This window comes from Rhipicephalus microplus, chromosome X, assembly GCF_043290135.1.
Source record: "Rhipicephalus microplus isolate Deutch F79 chromosome X, USDA_Rmic, whole genome shotgun sequence".
NCBI lineage: Eukaryota > Metazoa > Arthropoda > Arachnida > Ixodida > Ixodidae > Rhipicephalus > Rhipicephalus microplus.
The window spans coordinates 406,562,945-406,588,752 of NC_134710.1; the positions used below are offsets into that span (position 1 = coordinate 406,562,945).

General features: G+C 44.4%; 1 protein-coding gene across 4 annotated transcripts in view; it reads left to right on the plus strand.

The window, feature by feature from the left end:
• Window positions 1-25,808, plus strand: part of LOC119160963 (rab-like protein 6) — a 164,900-nt gene that overhangs the window by 72,462 nt on the left and 66,630 nt on the right. For all 4 annotated transcript variants that reach the window (XM_075880243.1, XM_037413247.2, XM_037413248.2 and 1 more), the window contains exons 7-10: window positions 5,234-5,337; window positions 8,171-8,295; window positions 17,938-18,251; window positions 20,954-21,029. In XM_075880243.1, the coding sequence (XP_075736358.1) occupies window positions 5,234-5,337; window positions 8,171-8,295; window positions 17,938-18,251; window positions 20,954-21,029 (619 nt within the window). The remainder of the gene's footprint in view (window positions 1-5,233; window positions 5,338-8,170; window positions 8,296-17,937; window positions 18,252-20,953; window positions 21,030-25,808) is intronic.

Sequence of the window (25,808 nt, forward strand, 5' to 3'; positions counted from 1 at the left end):
GGGATCTCCTCCTCGAGGTAAAAAGTCAGAGCCAGTATGAAAACCTCTCAAAACTAGAATCTTTTGGAAACATTCCTATCTCAATTACACCACACCGCTCACTCAACACTTCCCGAGGCGTTGTATCTGATCAAGACTTGCTTGACCGGACTGAAGATGAGCTCCTCGAGGGCTGGAAGGACCAGCAGGTGACACAAGTACAAAGAATCAAAATTAGGCATGATAAGAAGGAAATCCCAACAAAACACATAATTGTGACGTTTTGCACCAGTACTCTGCCTGAACATCTCGAAACAGGAAGTTGAATGTGAGACCCTACATTCCCAACCCACAACGTTGCTTCAAATGTCAGCGTTTTGGTCACGGCTCTCAGAGTTGTCGTGGCCAACTCACCTGCGGAAAGTGTGCCACGACAGGACACGCTACGGACGAGTGTAAGGTGGAGGATGGGGCCCACTGCGCAAACTGCGATGGTGCCCATCCCGCATACTCCCGAACCTGTCCAACGTGGAAAAAGGAAAAAGAAATTGTTACAATCAAAATCACACAAAACATTACTTTCCGAGAAGCCCGTCAACAAGTATCTGGTCTTTTCACAAACAAACCATCGTTCGCCGATGTAGTGCAACAGGGGGCAGCACTACAACGGCCTGCGGCAACTGCTCATGCCAGGCACAGTGTGCCCAGGCGGTTGCCAATGCCCCCACCCACGGTGGGAACAGCCAAGGCTGCCCTGCCACTCGTCAACACGGCGACACCCACGGCCGCTGCAAGCTCTTGCAGCAGCCAGGGTATCCCAGCAGCAAAGGAGGCCCCTTCGACCTCTAGCCCAAGAGGACCGAAGGTTTCGCCCCCCGAGGTGAAGGAGACCACAGGGTCGGCCGATATGAAGGCCTCGTCTCACCAGGCGAGGCCCCAAGCCCAAAACATCAGCTCGCAAATGTGGGCACGCAGTGCCTCTGAGGAGGCAATGGACACCACGGTACCCCTGGTGCCAAAAGATCGGCATAGCTCCCTGGAGCGTGCTAAAAGAAATAAAAAGCCAATAACGGGGCCCGGCGACGGCCCTGTTCTTTGAGTCTTAATCTTTAGCTTAAGAAACAGACACACCCATTTTTCCTTACACACAGCATTACGTTACCTCCAATATTGCAACACAAATAATACATTGGAACGTCAGAGGACTGCTTAGAAACCTCGATGATGTTCAAGAGCTCTTTTGCAAACATTCGTATAAAGTGCTGTGTGTACAGGAAACTCATTTAAAATCTAAAAACACAAATTTTTTGCGTCGGTATGTTCTCTTCCGAAAGGACAGAGATGATGCTGCGGCATCATCTGGCGGTGTAGCCATTATTGTTAATCAAAAAGTAGCATGCACACATTTACCACTGCAAACAACACTAGAGGCAGTGGCTGTTCGAGCAGTTCTTTTCAACAAGCTCGTCACCATATGCTCTCTGTACATACCCCCACACCACCGTCTTGGAAAACGAGAATTCGAGTCCTTAATAGGTCAACTACCCGAACCTTATTGGTCCTTGGTGACCTGAATGGTCACAGCAGTCTATGGGGTAATTCTCGCTGCGACACACGAGGTCGTCTCACTGAACAGTTCCTTTTTTCCTCCGGTGCCTGTCTGTTGAATAGGTAAGAGGCAACATATTATAACCTTGCCAACAAAACCTACTTTTCCATAGATCTCAGCATCCCATCTCCTTCACTTGTACCATTACTCCAATGGAAAGTTCTAAATAATCCCTACGGAAGTGATCATTTTCCTGTCGTTTTGAGTACACAAACATCATACGAATGTCCTCCACGAGTTCCCAAATGGCTTATACACAAAGCCGACTGGGAACAGTTTCATAACGATGCTCAGTTATGTTGGACTGACATATGTGGGCTAAGAACAGATGAAGCTGTGCAGTACCTCACAGCTCTCCTTATCAACACAGCAGTCATATGCATCCCACAAACATCTGGACAGCCCGGCAAGCGACACGTCCCATGGTGGAACACTGAGTGTCGTAATGCGCGAAAGGAGCAGAATAAGGCATGGAGGTTGCTTCGGAACTCACCGACAGCCGAAAATCTTGACACCTTCAAGAAAATAAAGTCTCAAGGCAGGAGAACGCGTCGGCAGGCCAGAAGAGAAAGCTGGCAAAAGTTTTTGTCAGGGATCGATTCATACACACAGGAGGCTAAAGTCTGGAACATGGTTGGTAGGATAGCAGGAAAACCAGTACACACACTTCCACTCGTAAACACTCAGGGTGATACCTTGGAAGATCAGGCAAACTTCCTCGGTGCACACTTCGAACGGGTGTCTAGCCCGTCCCACTATACTGACACTTTCCAAAAATACAGAACAAGAATAGAAAAGCAGAAACTCGAACACAACTGCACTAGAAACGAGGCATATAACCAAGCTTTCAGTCTAGCTGAGCTCCGAACATCTCTAAACTCCTGCAGTACTTCTGCCCCAAGTTCTGACCGTGTGATGTATGAAATGTTAAAAAACCTACCAATCGAAACACGAAAAACCTTACTTTGTTTGTACAATGTTATTTGGTTTTCTGGCACTATCCCTACCTCCTGGAAAGAGGCTATCATTATTCCCATTTTGAAAGAGGGCAAGGACCCTTCTTTAGCTTCGAGTTCACTTACAAGCTGCTATTGCACTTACAAGCTGCTCCTGCAAAGTCTTCGAAAAAATGATAAACTGCCGACTTGTACATTTCCTTGAAACAAACAATTTGCTAGACCCATTTCAGTGCGGGTTTCGAGAGAGTAGATCCACCACAGACCACCTTGTTCGTATCGAGGCACAGATCAGAGACGCTTTCGTCCATAAACAATATTTTCTCTCCGTGTTTCTTGATATCGAAAAGGCTTATGATACAACATGGCGCTTTGGAATTCTAAGAGACCTGTCCCACCTTGGCGTGCGCGGTAGAATGTTCTCCATAATCGAGAGTTACTTGTCCAATCGGACATTCCGTGTCCGTGTGGGCAGTGTTCTCTCCCAAACATTTGTCCAGGAAACAGGCGTACCGCAAGGTGGTGTACTTAGTTGTACACTTTTTATTCTCAAAATGAATTCCTTGCACCTGTCTATCCCCCGCAATATGTTCTATTGTACATATGTCGACGACGTTCAGCTTGGCTTCAAGTCATGCAACTTGGCAATGTGTGAGCGGCAGGTTCAGTTAGGTTTAAACAAGGTCTCCAAATGGGCAGAGGAAAACGGATTCCGACTGAACCCACAAAAAAGCACGTGTGTCTTGTTCTCCCGAAAGAGAGGCATGCACTCAGAACCCGACATTGAACTGAACGGTCAACGTCTGTCTGTAAATGCGGAGCATAAATTCTTAGGCATAATCTTGGACAACAAGTTGACCTTCGTACCGCACATCAAGTATTTAAAAACAAAATGCTTAAAAGCCATGAATGTTTTAAAAGTGTTGTCACGTACTACGTGGGGTAGTGACAGGCAATGTCTCATGAATCTGTATCGAAGCCTCATTCGCACCCGCTTAGATTATGGGGCCGTTGTTTATCAGTCTGCAACTCAAAGTGCTTTGAAGATGCTGGACCCCAAGCACCATTTGGGCATCCGCCTTTCTACGGGTGCTTTTCGCACCAGCCCCGTAGAAAGCCTTTATGTTGAGTCAAATGAGTGGTCGCTTCATCTGCAGAGAACTTACATGTCCTTTGTTTATTTCCTTAAGGTGAAAGCAGATAAGAAGCACCCCTCATACTCTACTATTAATGATTTGTCGAGCTCCATTCTGTTTCAAAACAGGCCTTCAATGAGGCAGCCCTTCTCAGTTCGCCTGAAAAGTCTAGCTGAGGAAACTGGAGTCTCACTTGAACACAGTTTAATGGCTGCTGTAGCATATCCGCCACCGTGGCAGTGGCAGACTATAGACTGCGATGTGTCCTTTCTTGAAGTTACAAAACATGCGCCTATTGCCCATATCCGAACATGCTTCCTGGAACTTCAACACAAATACACACGTCCTGAGTTCTTTACAGATGCCTCCAAGTCCAACTCCTCTGTGTCCTACGCTGTTGTCGGCCCATCCATACTTGTGGCAGCTAAACACATCAAACAATTACAAATACAAAAAGCAGTAATTTATACAGACTCCCTCAGTGTGGTAACGGCTCTGCACAGTCTTAAAAAACAAAAAAAACCGGTCCTCGTCTCACTTTACTCCATTTTATGCACACTCTACACACTCAACCAACATGTTGTAGTGTGCTGGGTGCCAGGGCACCGAGAGATTCAAGGCAACGTGAGGGCGGATCAGCTCGCTGCATCCGTCCACAAAAGCACTGCCCCTACACCCATATCAATCCCGGTCCTTGATCTTAAGCCGTCTCTCAAACGAAACCTCAGGGTATACTGGCAGAGCAAGTGGGATACACACACACAAAACAAACTACACATTATTAAGCCACACCTTGGTCATTGGCTGCCAGTATCAAAATCGTGTCATACAGAGGTAATACTAACGAGACTCAGGATAGGACACACATACACGACACACACATATCTTTTGTCCAGTGGCGATCCACCATTGTGTGACAGATGTGGTGAAGCATTGACAGTCCTTCACATGTTAATTCAGTGCAAACACTTAGAATCTCTAAGAAAACAGCATTTTTCGTTACCCTACCGACAACATATAGTACTTTTACACCCTGCAATGTTTGTTGGTAGATAACCGCTTTTTAGTTATAAATCATTGTTAGCGTTTTTAAAAGAAATTCATAATTGTCATATCATATACCCGAGAAATTCGTAGCACGACCTCTCCAGAGAGGTTTTTGCTGCGGTGGCTACACAACAAAGTACTTGCCTCACGGCCCTTGGACGCAAGGGTACGAACGAGTGAGGCACTTGTGCTAATGCCATACATGTCCGCCATCGTTTTTATTATCACCAACTTTTGTCATCTATTCGCACCACACACACCTTTTGCGGCATGGTCATGATTTTATTACTTGTATGTTTTTACCCGCCTTACCGCGAGGAATTTTATGGCCCTTATACAGCCGCTAATCACAATCATTGTCCACATTCTTTATCCCATGAACTGGTGCTCTTTGGCCATCAAATGGCCCTTGCGCCAAAAAACACCATATATCATCATCATTGTTTGAGTGTGTATCATTGTTGTGTGGCTGGTAGTACTGTAATGACCCTTGCTTGGTGATGCAGCGGGAGAGCTTGCTGCTGCAGCTGGAGCGTAACAGCCAGGAGACAAATGCGACCAACGACGAACTGGACATGCTGCAGGAATCTGAGGAGCAGAACTATGAGTTGTAAGTCTCCAGTGTGTTCAGCATCTGAGATTTGTGTGCCAGTCTCATTGGGAATGTCCCTGATGCGAAATTGGCTTGCATAGTGAGCAACCTGGTGTGCAAAAAATGTGGCCCCCACTTTCTTGATATTTACTCTTGTAATAGACATGGAAGCCACACAGCACATGAATATCTGCAGCACTGTGCTTGTAAATGCAGCTGGGGACTGCAGCCAATTAGGTGGGAAAATGAAATTAATATGTTTTTAAAATTAACAGTTTTGCTGTTAGGGCAAGACAGGGAGTGTGATAGCAACAAATTCCATACAAGGCTAGCAACTACAGTCGATCCCAGATATATCAAACACGGATATATCGAATTATTGGCTACATCGAGCAGTTGAGAAATCCCCTTGGATTTCCGATGTAAAAGTATGTATAACTGGTGCACCCGTATATCGAATTCCCGCCCAGAGGGATATCTTCTGTATCGAACGCTGTTCTGCTCCGAAGCCCAGAAAGTGCTTTCTTTTTTTCTAGCAAATATTGATTAATTTTGGGCCGCATTCCAACAAGTTCCAATCCTTTTTCGAGCACAAAGGGTGAAAAGGCGGTGTTATCCCATCACGCTGATTTGGTTCGTTGCGCAGAGCTTGTGAGTGCACCGGTATGTTTGATGCGCGATCTGCTGGTCATAACGCTTGGGCGTGGTGTTTTTCAAAAAGAGCCCCGCCGCGGTGGTCTAGTGGCTAAGGTACTCGGCTACTGACCCGCAGGTCGCGGGTTCAAATCCCGGCTGCGGCGGCTGCATTTCTGATGGAGGCGGAAATGTTGTAGGCCCGTGTGCTCAGATTTGGGTGCACGTTAAAGAACCCCAGGTGGTCGAAATTTCCGGAGCTCTCCACTACGGCGTCTCATAATCATATGGTGGTTTTGGGACGTTAAACCCCACAAATCAATCAATCAATTTTTCAAAAAGACCGATTCTCGAGGACATCAAAATAAGAATGCCAAGTGACTTGGCGATCTCGTTGCAATGCTCGCATTCCCTTCCTTGTTTGTTAGCTCACAATGGCATTCATCGGGCATGTTAGCCTGAAAAGCATGGCCTTCGAGATGTGCAACCTCGTGGCGTATTTTTTTAGTGTTTTCGGTTTTAAAACGCATGTCTCAAAGGCTACGCTTTTTCTAGCTTTTTGCATCAAAGCAGCTGAAAACAGTGGGTGCCAGTTTCAAAACCACAAAACATCGTTATCGCCAACATGTTGGCGGTAGAAACTCGGCGTTGTCTTTTGAGCTTTGTGGACTTGTGTACTTTTTTCCTTGTTCCCGGTGAATTGTCATTCGAATGTTGACCGGGTGGGTCAACAGGCTGTTGATCCGCACGGTCAACGTTCTAATGACAATTCACCGGGAACAAGGGAAAAAGTACACATGTGCTGAACGTGAACCCACCCGTAGCGATAATCATGACTGGCGCTTGAAACAACGTCAAGTAAAGCACCGTCATAAACTTTCCCTGCGGGCCAGGTGACTACTTCAGGTGCGTGATGACGGCTTACAATGGCGTACGATACCTCAGTGAATTCTGCGACTTATTAGCATTTCCGGGCATCATTTCACACATTGAGCGACTTCATTGGTGCAGATCACGATGTAGCTGTTTCTGACTGCATCGATGGTGAGATCATGGCTGCTGTTGCCGTTGCCGCGGAAGTGTACCCGTACGGCTATGAGTGTGACACTACCTTCGCTGCCGCCACTAACCAGCCTTTTGCCATGCTAGAAAGCTTGCATCGGCGTTCTGCGTCAATCAACGGTGTTGTGGCCGAAGGAGCTGAATTCGCTTATTTGAAAAGCTTCAGTGATATTGAGGATGGCTCGAACTTGATGGTGCGCAAAAATAAAAACAGTTTTATGGGCTATATTCATGCGAAATAAAGTGCGGTAACTTGCACTTCACACCTTGTTCTTCATTATACTGTGAATTAATAGTTATGTTAGCTTTGTAACAATTTATGAGGCCTTAAATTCACATATTTTGTATTTTGAGTTATTGATGTATCGAACTATTTTGCGATCACCATAGAGTTCAATGTATCCGGGATAGACTGTATAACTCTTTTGGATCTGATCTCGTGTAATTCTTAAAAAAACTGGTTTAAGTGAATACAGCCATGCCAGGGATTGAAGTGGTTTTTGTTCTCTCTGTCGTCACAGTTCGAAGCTGTGAAAGCACAGCGTGCATATGAGCCATCTACAGATGGCTGACGAGATAGCATGCTCACCAGCTCTTGTGACCGTGCCCTTATGATCGAAGTTCACTTGCTGCTTGAGTGATGCCTCGAAGGTTCTCCTTCATGCTGTTTTCCCCAGATGAAAGATACGCATGGCACTTCCTCTCTGCTTGAAAAGCCACAGCTGGCCGGCCTCACATGTGACATGTGACACAAGGCAGACCTTCGTGTGACAGAGGCAGCCGGATCGTTTTCTCTGTGCTTCAGCCATGTTCGTCGCCAGCACTGGCACACTTTTACTGGCGCATAGAGGTCAGGGCTATCGGTTTGAACTTTATACACAACATGACGGTGATGGCAAAATCTGCTGAGAGTGTTCATATGGTAGTTGCTAACAAAATAATGAAATTGGATCTGCTTGCAGAAGACTGAGTAAACTACAGATAATTGGGAAATGACTTCGTTCTGCAGTGAACATCGAATTAGTCGCAGCTGGTGATAGTACTGCTCTACATTGTTCTGTAAAAAAAAACTGAACTGTGAGCATTTCTTGATATAGCCATGATTACTGATACTTTTCTGCCTACTTTGCATTTTTTTTTTACCTTTCTTTTTCAGATTTGTTGAAACCCTCAACAATCGGCGGCGACAGATGGCTGAGCAGCTTTCATCTGCCTCCAAGTTTGCAGAGGCAGCTGCCGCTACGCCAAATGGATTGCCTTCCAGTGTCACCACAGCCAACTGTGAGTGAGATGTGCATCAATTTTTCACTAGTACACCTGTGTGTATTTTGTTAAGTTAAAGGGGCCCTACTGCACTTTTCCAAGTAATCAATGAATGACCTCACTGTCGGAGTTGATTGCTTCATGAATTGATTGTCGCAAGCATTTTTAGAATTTGTCAAGTAGGAGCAGAGTTACAGGTACTACTTGTTGCACATTCTAACTACTTTCTCCCTCCTTTTGATCTAGTGAGCACGCTCAGAGCTGGGCAAGAAGACAACTGGGCAAGAAGCTGGGACGTATTCCAGCTTGTGTCAAGACATTGAGCACTATTTTTTTTTCTTTGAACTCACAGGCCACTTTCAGTGGCCTGTGAGTGCTGGTGTAGAGCATGGTGTTAGAACATCATGGCACACCGCAGCAGCTGCATGATAACTATGTAGCTCAGAATGCTAAAATCACCCAATTGCAATGAGTGTAGGTATATGGTGCAGTCATTTGGGTTTATTGCATCATTTGTATAGAGAAGAGGGAAAAATATTTCTAGCTGACTTTGCCATGCAGGGACGTCAGCTTACGCAGGCGTTTGGTGTGTAGCGACACCACGGAGCCGAGCTAACAGAGGGGGTTTTGACTCCCTCCCACGCCTAGCTGTGCGTGGCTGAGCCGTGTCCGGGGAAAAGGGGATCGAGGGGGTTGAGCTGACGCTGGGTGCTTGTACCTTTAAGGCTACCTGGCAGAGGCAACGCACTCCTTTGGCCCCGGCTTCACGTAGACGGCACCCCTGGGCTGACCCACCCAGGGGAAATCGGCAGTGGCCTTTTCCTATCTCTTTCCCCCTACATCATCTTTATCTCTCACTTTTTATCTTTCCTGTCATCTTCTTTTTTCTACTTCCACATTTCCTGGCGGTGAGGGTTAATCCTGTGTAGTTACCCCACCTTGGGTAGTTATATTTGGTTATAGTGGCGATGCATGGCTGGCGTCTCCAAGTGTTCACTATTCAACCTTGTAGCATCCCCTTGGGCTCGGTGGTGGGGGGCCACCATCGCCGCCAAACTTTACACAATCTGTATGACCAATTTTTCCCCCTCTCCTTGATCGCTGCCCGAAAAGGCGGCGCACTGAAGACCCGTTCCTCTTTTCAAAACCAAAGCAGTCTTTTCCCAAGTATGATGTCGTGCATAGCCAGAAAGAAAATAAAACAGTCCGAGCAATCTCATCCTTTCTTGTCTCGAAAACACTCACCGAAGCAATCGGCCCAGGATATCGTGTAACCAAGTTGGGAAGCGGCGACCTCCTTTTGGAGGTTCGCGACAAGCTGCAATATGACACTTTACCTAAACTGGTAGCTTTTGGGGATGTCCCAGTTTTCATAGGTCCCCACAGATCCTTGAACACAGTCCGCGGTGTCATCTCTGATGACGACTATCTTCGATTATCAGAGAGTGAAGTATTGGAAGGCTAGCAAGACCAGAATGTAGTGAAGGTTCAAAGAATAGTAATACAATGAGATAAAAAGGAAACACCAACGAAACATATAATTATCACTTTTGGTACTAGCGATTTACCCGATTCAATTGAAACAGGCTACTGCAAGCTTCGAGTCAGGCCCTACATGCCAAATCCTCGTAGGTGTTTCAATTGTCAGCGCTTTGGACACGGATCGAAAATCTGCAGAGGACGCGCGGCTTGCGCAAAATGTAGCTCCAACGAACACCCATCGGACAATTGTACTGCTGCAGCCCGCTGTGCGAATTGCAAAGGAGACCATCCCGCCTACTCGCGTTCGTTCTCATCCCGGAAAAAGGAAAAACAAATTCTTCAACTTAAAGTTAAATTCAATCTGTCTTTTCAAGAGGGGCGCCTTGCGCTTCTCCCTCCATAACAAGCACTCTCCTTTTTTTGCAGATGTCACGCGCCAGGGCGCCGCGCCACATCTTTCCGCATCTGCGAATGTCACACGAAGTGTGACCGCGGTCGCGTCATCTGTGCCTAAGGCTGGAGTAGCCTGTGCTGCTCCGCCTCCTGCCAAACAAGTTCAGCAGACTTCAGAGTCTGCCGGACCCCGGACCACTGCAGCTGCAGTTGCATACGAAACTTCTGTTAATGTGCCTGCTCATCTGACACCACCTACCACCTCGCAGGAGGTGATGGATGCAAGTCCTACTCCTCGGCGCCTCAGACGCCGAAGGATAGGCGCAACTCTTTGGAGCGCGCCCAGAAAGAAAAACGTCGAATTACGGGGCCCCCAAAAGGCTCTGTAACCTGAAGTGACACTTCTTGTACACACGGCACCACGCATCTTAAAAATGACACATATAATACAGTGGAACATCAGAGGCCTACTGAGGAACCTCGACGATATCCAAGAACTTTTACACAAACATACACCAAAAGTGTTGTGTGTGCAAGAAACACACCTAAAATCAAGACACACTAACTTTCTACGCAATTACGTTATCTTTCGAAAAGGCTTAGATGATGCTGTCACCTCATCTGTTGGTGTTGCCATAATAGTTGATCATGGAGCAGCCTGTACACATTTACCCCTTCAGACATCCCTGGAAACAGTAGCTGTCCGAGCTGTCATCTTCAACAATTGGTAACAATTTGCAGTATATACAGGCCGCCACACCATCAACTGACTAAACACGAGTTTCAGTCGCTGATAGCTGAACTTCCAGAACCGTATCTCGTCCTAGGGGACTTTAATGCTCATAGTAGCCTATGGGGTGACTGTCGCTGTGATGCGCGAGGCCGCCTTACTGAACAGTTCCTTTTCTCTTCTGGTGCGTGTCTCTTCAATCGAAAAGAGTCAACCTACTGTTACACGACATCGGCAACGGATGTCTGACCCAAAGGGCGGTCATGAAAATCAAAGATGTCGCGGTAGCATTTCAGCAGGTGCCGGATGTCAGCTGTCTGTGCTGGAAGAAGGCCGAATGTCAGCTGTCTGTGCTGGAAGAAGGTCCGGAGCGATCATCTTGTCAATGGCATCCGCTGCGCTCTTCGAGGATGAAAACGGAGCAGAGGACAAAGAAGATTCGGCAACGAATGCCGAAATGGCAGCATCTACAAAAAAAACTTTTGCCAAAGTCATACCATCTGGGATAACTTGAGCGCACCAGCTGAAGTTTAAGATCGGAAGAGACGCTGTATTTCCCGTGACTGTCAAAAGTGTGTGAGGCACGGCAACATTTTTGGCCAGCAGAACGTCAGCAATAGGTGTCAACATGTAGTCACCATCGGGAACAGGAGGGACAGATCTCAGATTCACGTAAGTAACGGCTTGAGGTGCTAGGCGAACGTGATCTGCAGAACACAGATGGGGTTGAGCTGGTGTTGGGTCGTCATGGTAACACGGTAAATCAAGATGAAGCATGCCGGTTCCACAATCAATAAGGGCAGAGTGGGCGGATAAAAAGTCCATGCCGAGGATAAGTTCATGGGAACATTTCTCGAGCACAGCAAATAGCACTGTCGTGGAGTGATCAGCCACACTTATACGCGCGGAGCACATTCCAAGCACAGGAAACGTGGCGCCGTCGGCGACCTGAATGAGTGGCTCTGTGGGTGGCATTAAAACTTTCCTAAGGTGGCAACGAAGTTCTGAATTCATCACTGATATGTGAGCCCCTGTGTCCACAAGTGCAACAACGGGCGTGTAATCTACTTAAACGTCAATAAGGTTGCGTCGAGTCGGCAGCATGGTCAGAGGCAGCTGCAGCCAAGATGGAAGAACAGCAGCAACAACAACACGAGCACGGTCGCTTTCATCGTCTTCGTCATCTATGATGCTCTTTCGTTGCCGATGTCGTGTAACATATAACCCCCCGCTGCTGGCCGATGTATTATACCGAGTAGGTATTATAGCCTGGCTAATAATACCTACTCATCGATAGACCTCAGCATTGTCTCTCCATTGCTCCTACCTATACTCACATGGAAAGTCATGAACAATCCTTACGGAAGTGACCATTTTTCTATAATTTTGAGTACACTAAAATCTTCTGAAGGTCCTGCTCATGTTCCCAAATGGATCATAAAAAAAAGCTGATTGGGACCAAATTTACAAGATAGCTAGCTTAAGTGTGACTGACATATGCGGCTTTAGCATAAATGCATCTGTAGAGTTCTTTACTGCTTTTCTTATTGAAACTGCGGCTAAGTGAATTCCACAAACATCTGGACTACCCAGAAAACGGCGCGTTCCCTGGTGGAAAAATGAGTGTCTCAATGCACGCAAACAACAAAACAAAGGATTAAAGCGTCTTCGAGACTCCCCAACCATCGAGAACCTTGTCAATTTCAGCAACATCAAGTCGCAAGGCAGGTTAACGCGTCAGCAGGCCAGAAGGGAGAGCTGGCGAAGTTTCTATCTGGCATCAACTCATATACACATGAGGCAAGAGTCCGGAGCATGGTCAGTAGGGTAGTAGGGCGAGAAGCACATCCTCTTCCTCTAGTAAATACACAAGGTAATGGTTTGGAAGACCAAGCGAACTCCCTCGCTGCACACTTCAAACAGGTTTCCAGCTCAATCTATTACAGTCCGGCGTTCCAATGTTACAAAGCAAGAACACAAAAACAAAAAATAGAACGGAAATCCATAAATAATGACACATACAATGAACCTTTCATCTTAGCAGAGCTAAAATCATCTTTAAATTGCTGTAACAGGACTGCCCCAGGCTCCGACCGTATAGTGTACGAAATGCTGAAACATCTGCCCCCTAAAACACAAAAAACCCTCCTTTCCTTGTATAATGCTGTTTCGTTTTCTGGAGAGATCTCTCCCGCCTGGAAAGAAGCCATCATTATTCCAATCCTTAAACAGGGTAAGGACCCATCTTCAGCATCAAGTTACAGGCCCACAGCATTAATGAGTTGCCTGTGCAAGGTCTTTGAGTAAATGATAAGCAGGCGACTGATGCACTTCCTTGAAACAAATAGCCTACTTGACCCATACCAGTGCGGGTTTCGGGAGGCTAAATCCACTACTGACCACCTTGTCCGTACCTAGACACAAATTCGTGATGCTTTCATTCACAAACAATTTTTTCTTTCTGTGTTTCTAGATATGGAGAAGGCCTATGACACAATGTGGCGCTTTGGTATACTCCAAGACCTGTCACACCTAGGTGTGCGGGGCAGAATGTTGGCAATAATCAAAAGCTACCTGTCCAATCAGACATTCCGTGTTCAAGTGGGCAATGTGTTGTCCCGTACATTTGTTTAAGAAACAGGAGTGCCGCATGGAGGGGTATTGAGTTGTACACTTTTTATAGTGAAAATGAACTCCTTGTGCCTCGTTATCCCACGAAATATGTTTTATTGTACATATGTTGACGACGTGCAGGTAGGTTTCAAGTCCTGTAACCTCTCAGTGTGTGAACGTCAGGTTCAATTAGGTTTGAACAAAGTCTCTCAATGGGCAGATGAGAATGGTTTTAAACTGAACGTGCAAAAAAGCACCTGCATCCTGTTCTGCTGGAAGAAGGGCGTTCATCCCGATCCTGAGCTTGACCTGCATGGTAAATGTCTGGCTGTAAAGTCTGAGCATAAATTCGTGGGCCTAATATTGGACGCAAAACTAACCTTCATACCACATATCAAGTATTTAAAGAACAGGTGCCTAAAGACAATGAATATTCTGAAAGTTATGTCACACACTAAATGGGGTAGTGACAGGAAATGCCTGATGGATTTGTATAGAAGCCTCGTACGCAAGTGTCTAGATTACGGTGCTGTCACCTATAAGTCTGCGACCCCATCAGCTTTAAAGATGCTCGCCCACCATCTAAGCATTCGCCTTTCTACGGGTGCCTTTCAAACTAGCACCGTAGAAAGCATGTATGTAGAATTAAATTAATGGTCGCTTCATCTGCGGAGATGTTACCTGTCCTTCACATACTATCTCAAGGTTAACGTTGACGAGAAACATCCCACTCATACCATAATTAATGATGTGTCCAATGCTGGCTTGCTCAACAACCGTCCTTCACTGAGACAGCCCTACTCAATCCGTGTTAGGAGCCTCGCTGAGGAAACAGGTGTGCCACATTTAGAGCACCAGTTGATGGCTCCCGCAGCATATCCACCGTCGTGGCAGTGGCAGATAATTGACTGTGACGTATCCTTCGTGGAGGTTACTAAACACGCACCTACTGCACACATCCGCACACACTTACTCGAACTTTAACATAAATGAACATGCCCGGAATTCTTTACAGATGCATCGAAGTCTCGTACTGGTGTGTCCTATGCAGCTGTTGGCCCATCCTTTTCAAAATCTGGTATTCTGCATCCGCAAACAAGTATCTTCACTGCAGAAGCCCATGCGATATCTGTGGCCGTCAAGTATATCAAGGAATTACAACTGCCACGAGTGGTTGTGTACACAGATTTGCCGAGTGTTGTAAGAGCTTTGAAAACGCCGATAAAACATAAAAACCCTGTCCTTATATCACTTTACTCTCTTTTATGCACAATTTACGCCCTCAAACGACAGGTTGTGGTGTGCTGGGTGCCAGGGCACCGTGAGATCGCTGGAAACGTAGTAGTGGACCAGCTGACTGGGTCTGCGCACGACCACGCACCCGCCAATACATTTCTGGCCGTCCCTGCTATTGACATGAAACCCTTCCTACGACGGGAGCTCAGGGCGTTCTGGCAACACCTGTGGGATAGGGAAGCGGATAATAAATTGCATGGTATCAAACCGAGACTTGAAAATTGGCCAACAGTATCTAGATTCCTCTACACACAAGTCACACTTACAAGGTTACAAATAGGACACACTCACTCAACTCATTCACACCTTTTTTCTGGTGGAGATCCGCTATTGTGCGAAAGATGTGGAGAACAACTTACGGTTCTCCACATCCTTGTGCAGTGCAATGAGCTAGATTCTCTGAGAAACAAGCACTTTTCGCTTCTTTACCGACAGCAGCTGCCGCTACATCTCTACATCTGGCCATGCTCATCGATAGGGATCCGCTTTTTAAAGTCTAATCACTGCTTCCATTTTTTTCTAATGATATACATAGCTTTCAACCCATATATCAAGCTGATCTATAGCACGACCTCACTACTGAGGTCACGGCTGCGGTGGCTACATCTTCTGCCTAGTTTTATTGTCACGACAATTCGCTTTTAATACCCGTGCCACACGGGCAGAAAAAATAGCATTTACCCCCGAATGCCTTCAGATTTATTGCCATTCGCGCGGTGCCACACGGGCGAACAAAATGGCATTCATCCGAATGCCATTCGAATGCCATTCGCCACCAACTGCCTTCGCCAGAACTCAGTTGACTGAGAAATGCCTATTCTCGACGACACAGCTCGCGAAGTTCGATTTACCTGAAAGTATATAAAACAAATCATATTGAGCTAAAAATGAAATTTCCCGTCTTTTATTTGCACTAAAGTCTTAAAAAGATGCTTTGAACATTATACGAAGAAAATAAAGTATTGATAATGAAACCCTTGTCAATTTTAGTGTCTATTTACGCTGTGGATCTGACTAGTGTTGACTTAGGTTGCTACGGTCGGCTGCAACGTTGTAAAACAAAGCAAGAAACTAAAACTTAGGACAGCGTAATACGCTTATTTCTACATTTGATGATTATCTGATGTGTATGAAGCTTGTAAATGCTTCTTAATTTTTTTATTGCTATTCACTCAATGCTCACTTGGAAAGTGCTGTGATCGACATCATCAAGTCAAATGTCATTCGCTTTGGACGTGTAGCAGAGCCGGCGAAACGAATGTCATTCGGGAACTGAAGGCCTTCGCCACCAAATGTCATTTTCTATGCCCATGTGGCACGGGTATAAGTTTCACTGTACATATTTCACGCCACCGTCATGCTTTTAATACTCCTATGTTTTCACCCGCGTAAGCGCGAAGAATTTTAAGGCCCCCTTTACCGCCAACTACCATATCATTGCTCACATCTCCTATCTACTGAAATGGCACTCTTTGGCCATTAATTGGCCCTTGCGCCATTAAGCCCTACACATCATCATCATGATCATCTAGCTGACTTTGAGAATTCCTTGTAAATTCTAGGCTATGTGCTGTGCTATGATGATTCGCTCATACATTCACAAGAGCCTGGACTACTTATCAGTGGTATTTTCTGACCATGTTTAAAAAGTGTTGCAAGGCCGCTTTAACAGAGTGGTCATTGCCTTCTGCTGCTGAATAAGCTATAAATTTGATTCCCATATGTAGCAGCTGGATTTCACTGTGGGAAGAATGCAAGTGCTTTTGTGCACCTTGTCTTGAGTTTTCATAAAAATGATTGAAAATGGCTGTTTTGTTCTGCCCACATTCTAATTTGTGTCGTGCAGTATTCTTTGCAAGCATTTTTTTTTTTCGAGGGGTTGAGGCTTTACACGAATTACTGAAATGAAAGCTGTTTGAGAATATGATACGAATTCTAAAAGTGAACGAAAGAAAAGAGAAACTCTAAAAGAAAACAAAGCAGGCACTCATGGACTGCTTTGTCTATACCAACTAGCCCGCCTTTCAACCCTTCTGCAACTCATGGACTTATGGCTGTTGATCTATACTGCAGATAAATGTGAGTGAATTCCTGACGAGCACTCATTCAGCAATGCTTCATGGCAACTCATGGACAGAAGGCTGAGACAAGGCAGCTCATGGATGGAAGGCAGGCCTGGCGTTTTGCTTGCGGCAGAGTAGCTCAAAGACAGGCGCGGTGACTTGGTTGAGTCTGGGCAGCTAATGGATTGAAGGCAGGCCTATTGTTGTGGCAGAGACGGAGCAGTTCAGAAATGAAAGGCAGGAATGACAACATAGGTCAAGCTATGGGTGAAAGGCTGGTGTGATGATGTGGCCAAGGCAAGGCAGCTCACAGGTGGAACTTGCTATCTCGTACACTATGCCTCGTGCCGTGCAAATGCCAAATTAGGTATGAGAAAAAGATAATTAACTGTGTTAAGTGTTTGTTTTAAATTGTTCAAATTGTAATACGTAACCTTGATGAAAAATTTGACATATTTTTATGTGTCTGCACATTTCATTGTGGCAATGTTTTGTCTTCAAAATTGGTGTCCAGAAACTGTGGGTGTTTTCTATTTGTTAGTTACGACAACAAATTCCCACTTTTACTTCATATACTAAGAAGTAACTATGCTAAGTACATATAGAAAGGTCATGACAACAATATTGAACTTTTCTGCAATATTTGAGCACAAAAGAAGCTGCAGTAAACACAGATTCTCTTTTAAAGAGAAAAATGCCTATAGTACTAATAAGGGCTGGTTGACAAGTACTCCAGTGAAAACAAGTAAATGAGTCCAAAGACCGGGTTGAAAACTTTCATTGCGGAATGCACTGATGTGTATGTCTTCTTCTTTTCTTTATTTTTATTTGAAACATGTGGTAAGGACACATGAAGACCCTACTGCATGCTCACGATTTTCTAGCGACAGCGACAAACGACAGTGATGAGTGACAGGACTTTCTGTCCCGGAGGCCTATTCATCGCCATCGCTTGTCATGTTTGAGTTTGAATGTGTGGTTAGTTACTGAAAAGGAGAGCAGTGATGACTGTTCTAGGTGCAGTCCCTAATTGGCTGGTACGATATGTCTTCAAGTGGCATCAGTGCATGTATAACTGTGCAGTGGCAGGAGAGGCTGGCCGGAGACCGTCCATTGGTGCCAAAGTGGGACCAGTTCCCCCACGAAGTGTGTCAGTGCCCACATCCCTTGGGCACGAAGCGCAGAAGTCCGCAGTAGGAGCTACGTTACACCCACTGCAAGCGCAACAGCAGCAGCCTCGGGTGCAACAAACGCAGTCGCCCAGGAAGCCTGCTGTTTCACCCACTATTGAGCTAGGGCACCGCATACAAAAAGCGTCGCCAAGCTCATCAAGTACTGATGTTGCTTCTTCTGCTAAAGCATCATCTGGAAGTGCACCCTCACCAACGGCACCTGTGGTAAGTGTACATTTAGGATATGAGATAAAGATTGTGCGGGTTTTTGCCTTTTGCCATGTATGTTTGTGCCGTGTGTGCTATCCGCACTGCACTACATGTATCTGTGCCCCTTCTTTGTGCGAGTCTACCAATGAAATGCAATTTCATAATCAATATAACCATGAATGAAAGGTTGATATGTGTCCTAGGGCTAATGATGGTGCAACGTACTTTCAGTGTGACATTTGGGTGATATTTTTTATGCTTTCGTCTCACTATAAATTTCAAGCTAATGAAACCAGTTGGTCAGCACTGTTTCTTTTGGCCGGCTCGGCTGTCTCTTTCTTTTTCTCGGTCGAGCTTTACCTAAAAGGCGAAACAACTTGTTCATTCATCAACACTAGTAGAGTAGATCGCAAACTTTTGAAACTTCCAAGGTGATGTGACTTAAGCAAAGCTAGAACTTTGTGGCTTGATTTCAGCCAACCCAATTACAAATCTGTTCCATTGTTCCAACCCCTTTGTCTTCTACAGCCAGCGTATTCTTGGCTTGAATGAACCATAATGCTGGATCCACAGTTGCAGTAGCACGATGTTGGGTGTAACTCTCATGGCACTCATAAAGGTCCAGCATCAGTTTCAGGGGTTGTATGGGTGGGTTTCTTGACGTGTAATGGATCTCAATCATGCCCCTATTGGTTTATTGCAGGATGCCGGATCACCTGGTCATGTTAGTTCTAGTAGACTGGCTAAAAAATCTTTGACTTCATTTCAGCCAACCTAATTACAAATACATACCATTTTTCTAACCTCTTTTGCTTCTCCAGCCAGCCTATCATAGTGTTTTCATTGTTATAAAACAGCATGTTACTAAGTGAAAGAAAAAAAAAAGAGGGCACAAGACATGTGTTGAAAGTTCTCAGTGCATTTCCTGTGCACTCCTTTTCTCTGTTGAAGCATCGAGATGCGGGCTAGTTGGTATACGTTCATTTTTATAGGGCAGAAAAGGACGGGACAAAAAGAGAGAAGCTACAAAACAAGTGCTGAACCCTCCAACTGAAAATTTTTATTAGAGCGATAAATATAAACCAGACACCACAGAAAATGAACAAAAACTATGCCGACACATCATTGTTACAAAATTGTCTGAGACAGATAAGAGGGTCCTTTTTCTCAATCTTCGTTTAGTCATGCACTGTTTCATCAAAATGAACTTCAGCCAACTTGTTCATCTTATCATTTTGCTTCAATGGCCTAGTTTTAGTTAATGTGGTTGACCAGGGCTACATCAGAAGAAGAAAAAAAAAGGCACGTAACAACACCTTCCAAGAGTATTCATGGGTTGTCAAAGGTTTTCTTCCCATGCTGTGGCTTTCTTTGTGGGTTATTCATCACCTTTAGTTGTTTACTATTCAATAGTTCAGTAATCAATATTGTTGAATGTTCATATTAAAAAAAAAATATATACTGGATGACAGCCATTATAGCAGTAATGGGGCAGAATGAGGGATGCAAGTGAGAAATATTTTGAAAGATTCAGCTGAAGCACAATCATTCACAGCGTACTGGTGATTCTGTAGCTCTGCAGAGTGCCAATTGTAAGTGCATGGGGTTGATACTTTGCTTAGTGAATTTGCACACATTCAAAAAGGATGTCACGCATTTAGCATTGCATATACACATGCATGCACTCATAAAATTAGTCAGTGCAATTTATTATATATTTGGATCTGCTCAGAACAGTACTTGAAATTGTATCAGACTTCTCTTAAAAAATGAATGCAACGCTCCATATAGTAGCCATGTTTGTTCACAGGTATTTCCAAAGCTCAGAGGCTCCCCATGTTTGTCCATGGGTACTTATAAAGCACACAGGCTTCACTTCAAGCATTTACTTGTGTTTTTCTTCAAGTTATTATATTTGAACTACTCATTCTCAACCCTTTAAATATGTAAGACTAGGTATAAGCTTATTTTCAAAAATTGCTCAGGAATAAGAACATGTTTCTGCAACACAAGAAAAGTAGAATTATTAAACAATTGTCTGCATGACATTAGTTAAATAAAATTCATTGAACTGCTCCACTACGCTTACCCTCATTTGAATTTGAGCATTTCCATTGGACCTTTCTAACTTTTTTTGATCTATTAGTAGCCTGAAGAAGAGCACACGTGCATTTTTTAGAAGCTAGGCAAATTGGCACATCTTTTCAAGAAAAATGTACAGAGCTGTCAAGTTTCTTTCTAAAATTAGTTTGTGCTGTTTTTCTCCAAATATTATTCTCTTGTGCAGGTAAATTTGAGCCAGCCACAATTATTTTTTTCGATCCAGAGATTAATACAAAACTGGACTGGAATAAAAGTGGGAGCAAAGAAACGTTCAGTTTGTCACTTTGGTTGGTAGACTGCTATGTTTGCCACACAGCCTAACTTGCTTTTCTATAGCACTTGTGATATAATAAAACGCTGCTCTTGTGTGTTGCGTCCTTATCTGTTCCTTTCTCGGTATACACCTTGCACCGGTCGTGTTTCTTCTCGGCTCAGTTTCACTTCACTAAGTATCATCTCTTTCTTTCCTTGCTTTGGCTTGATGCTTACTTTTGTAAACAGAGTCGAGCACACTTGAAAGCACAGGCCAGCCATGCCAGCCGTAAGATGTATCTCACTGCATTATCGGGCAATGCCAGCACACGCACTGCCATTTGTTTTCTTTCTTGTCGTAGGGCACACCAACAAAACAAGCTGCTGGCCTGATGTCAAAACTTTTCAACAAGAAACCGGAGAGGGAGGACTGTGTGGGTAAGTCTCTAGAATACTTGTGTCATTTTTACCCCTAACAACTATTTCATTAAATCTCTCTTGTCTTGTGAAAGGTGTTGGGTAGCTTCATTAATTCCACGGTGTGTCTCTTGAATATAGCCTATCAGTTCTATAGAAGTACCCACAAAACGGGTGGGGGACATTTTTTTCCTTTGAAGCAGTTGCTCACCATTTGTCACTGACTGTGATGAAGAACTGTAACCTGCCAACATCACTAACCAATAAGCAAGCAAACAAAAGAGCTCATTGCAAGAATAGATTTCGTGGCGCAGTGGTATAGCCAAGCTTTGGTGTGAGCGACCATCTGCCATTTATTAAGAGCATCACTAAAAAGATTGTCGTCAAAAGTGTTCAATCACTAATCCAGAAATGGCTCACCGAACGGGTGCAGGTCTTTTGACAAAACTTTTTTGTATATCTGACCTTTCTTGCTTTCATGTATACTGACACCAAGCACTTACAGTGAAGGACATTAGTAGGTAGCACACGAAAAAATAATTGTTTCCTGAATTATTGTAGCTTAGAGGAGAAAAACGAGTAACTAGTAATTTTCAGGTACATGTATTGCATTTGTGCAGCCTCTCAGTTCGCTTTAGTAATTTCGACGAAAGCAATTTATTTTTTGCCGATATCAATGCGTGTTCCTTCAAAAAGATGTGTGTAATTCTGTAGTTTTCAAGTGAACGAGCACTGTACTCCCCACTAGATGAGCCTATGATGTGCTGTTCTTTTTTTTTACCATACCATTAATTCCGAAATTCACCAGATTTAATCTTGCTATGTCACTTGTGATGTACCTGTATAGAATTATGGAAAGAGTTATGTTGTAAAACAGACTCTTAGAAACTTCTCATTTTGTTTCAATTCATATTCAATTTAACTGTCACTTATAAATTTTGCTCTGTGAACATTTGTGTATAACTATTAGTATTTCTTTTACCGGTTTGTTTTCTGCCAAAATGATTAGCACTGCATACAAAGAAATGCGAAAAAGTGAGACCTCTAGGAAAAGTAAATATACACGTATAAGGGCCACATGTGCTTGCCACACACTGCAATACTGAATCATTGGCTGCATTTATGTTGAGGCCTGCTGTAGCTATTTTTCTGAATTTCACTGATACCTATAGAAATATATTGTGTTTTTTCTTATCTGTCTGTTGCGATGATCTCGCAGCACAAGATTGGAAACAAAAATGTATTCAGTTGAAAGTTACAAAGTAGTACTTTGTAAGTTACAATTGAATACATTTTTGTCCTGCTGAATTTGCGTGTGCACTCGTTTCACTTGCAAATTGTGCCTGGAGTGTTTCAATTTAGCACATTTCAGTTACTAGCATTGTGCCACATGTTAGTGAACTATTATAGATTTCTTATTTATCCAAACCAAAACTGAACTGCTGCAAAATACACTGTATTAAACCAAAACTCAAACCAAACCCATATTTTAACATTCTGGCTGGAATATGTTGGATGCTGATGATCTGACAAAGTATCTTTTGTTTGTAAGCTTGATATTGCAGGTTTGAAATCTGATTTTATTATTTGTAATAAATTTCAGGTGTGAAATCCTGTTTAAAGTTGACCACACTTGTGTTCAGAATTAAGTGTGTGGTGTTGGTGAAACAGCTTTTCTTTATTTTTAAGTAAGGGTTGTGCGAATGTGCGAATATTTGAAATTTCGAATATATTTTTATTGGTGTTTGCTATTTGATTTGATTTGCACTGGAATTTCACTATTTCAACTATTTGAAATTCCCTAAGACAAATACAGTCATCATCCAATTGAAAGTGACCCCTTCAGATTTTGAATAAGCTTCACCTCATTAAACTTTTGTATTGCGGCAAAGCTGTCTTTTAGGCTCCACTATGCTCGAAAATGTATTGACCGAAAAAAAACGCTGGTTACAATGCGGAGGTGATAGATGTGGCATAGAGGGGAGGCTTGATGCTGTTTTGGACCTGATATTTGGGCAGGAAGTCTGAAAAATTGGACGCTGAACATTTTGAGCATTCAAAATATAAAAAATATCACATCTTCTTATACGCATTCAAAATATCAAAAATATTAAAAAATATCTTCTTATACAACTCCAGACTCGTAAGCAGCATGCCCTTGTCCGCCGCATCAGTTGGGCTTCCGCAGAAGTTGAAAGAGGAGGACAGGCCAAGGAAGTAGCATCTTTACCTTTCATGGGCAAAGTGTTGTTGACAACACTTTGGTTGCACCAAATCACGTACATACATAAATACAATTCGACCTCTGCATTGCCTCATTCTTGATAAGACATTTATGAAGCACCACCCTGCCAGCCCTTTATCAATCTAGCAAAAAGAAACACTTTCATGTTGCTTTCCACAAAAACGTGCTTAGGAATCCTCTCTAACTTTTTGCTACAATTTCCCTTCAAAGTATCAGTACTAAACCAAGACATCGCCAAATATTGCATGGAGCTCACGTGACTCCAATGGCATGAACTCTGCTTGGCGGTCGATGGCCGCACGCGAACTGGGGGTAAATGGAACTTCCTAAAATACATGCTTGACGAACGCCAAACAAAAGACAACCAGAGTCATGCCATAGACTGTCTTATACACTCGCATAAAAAGATGGGAGTAACGGAATCATTCTTTCTTGAAGAAATCCCCAAACGACACCTCCCTCTAAAGACTGCACAATTCATCGACAACCCACAAATAGAATGTGAGACAATACCCGAACTCGACGAACTCTTCACGGAGTCTGAAATTCGGGAAGCATTACACAACCTCAACAGTTGATCGGCCCCGGGTCCTGACAAGGTAACCAACTGCCTGTTGTGAAACTTAGACGACAAAGCCATCACACTACTCAAAAAAAGACATTAACCACATGTTAGAAACCGGCCAGGTACCTGAACAATGGGGCACGGCCACGGTAATCTTTTTCTCAAAGCCAGGTAAACCACTAAACTTCGACAATCTGCGCTCTATCTCTCTAACCTCATGTATAGGAAAAGCAGCTGAACATGCCATCTTAAATCGTGTATCGCGTTACATAGAGGATCACGAACTCTTTCCATTCAACATAGTCGGGTTCTGTCCGCACTAGTCAGCACAAGACGTCATGCTATCACTAAAGCAACAGATCATCGACTCAAAAACGAGAGATGTCTGTGGCATTCTCGCCCTAGATGTCACTAAAGCATTTGACAGCATCTCCCACCGCTTTATACTGGAATCCATTGCGAGCCTCAGTCTCGGAAAAATATTCTAGACATACATTCGTTCTTTCCTACAAGACCGAAAAGCCCTGCTTCAAATATCCCAAGTTACATTCGACACTTACACATTAGGTTCCAACGGGACACCACAAGGGGCAGTTATTTCTCCACTTCTTTTTAGCATAGCAATGAAGGGACTGTCTGACAAACTCCGCGGCATCCCTAACATAAACCATGCTATGTATGCAGATATCACCATCTGGTGCCCATTAGACTCCTTGGCAGAGTTAGAGCAGGCCCTTCAGACCGCTTTTGATACCACAGAAGCCTACCTCAAAAACACTGGACTGCAACTGCCACGCACGAAATCAGAGTTCCTACTACAGTTAAACTTGCTTATAATGAACCTCCATATAAGGAATTCCTCAATATAACGAAGTTTTTTTATCCTCCGCCTTTGCTCCATAGAAGCACATGTATTTGCGACCTCTATGTAACAAAGTAACAGTGGGAGAGAACTTTGATATAACAAGTTTTCCCCACGGACAATCGAGGAATTTCGCTCAGAATTTTGGTACGAGCATGCATCTTCCGCAACTGCCCCGCTGCCAACGGAACGGCGGCGGTGGGCAGGCGGGCCTGTACCTCACGAGTCGGCTTCGCCGCCGTTCTCGCTGTCCCACTCGCATGCGTGAGTGTGCACCCCCACCCCCTCGCTCCAAACAGACATAAAAAATAACTACTTTTCCACGTATGCAGTGCCCCGCTTTTAGTTAGCGTCACATATATGGGGCCACGCTGCATATGGAGGGTGCTTTACCAATTAGTTTTCTGCGGTATCCGTGTCTGTGTATGTGTCGTTCGCTCTTCGTTTTCGACGCCGTGTGTGCGTACGCATGGTGTGGCCCCCGGTGACGTTCAGCTTTGCTTTTTTTTTTATTGAGATAGCAATTATGTATATAGGCAGTCTAGGCTGGTTTTTTGCCTCCGCTGCCATCATTCACGTATCTATCTATATATATGAAAACTCAGGAAAAGGAGAAAAAAAAAAAAAAAAAAGCCGCCTGCGTTCGGAGCCCAGCTTGTCACGATGCGCCAGCGTGCGCTTACGCGCTTATCTCCCACGTGTACTTTGCCCCGCGAATGGGGGCAGGGGGGGGGGGGGGGGGTTGGATGCTTTTGCGGGCGCGCTTATCCTTCGGTGGGGAGAATCGCTTGTCTTCGACTTTGATCGGGGAAACATTGAGTTTATAGTTGCTGGGCGCACGAGGATCACATCGCTCGCTGGACAGGCGCCATTTGCGAAAAGAGTGCGCTTTTCAAACACACCGAAGTAACAACTGGGACACTTGTTAGTTCGCACTCATATCTGCACCTGTGATTATGTTTCGTGCCTCGTTTTTGTTTAAACAGCGCTTTAAGTATCGAGCGGTAAGTGTTGTTAGTTACATCTCGTCCTGTGTAAGTTGTTTTCTTGCGTCATTTGTGCGTGAGCAGCGCGCTGCACGTTTTGATCTGCTTGCCGTTCTTAGCGTTACATTCAAAGAAGTTTTGT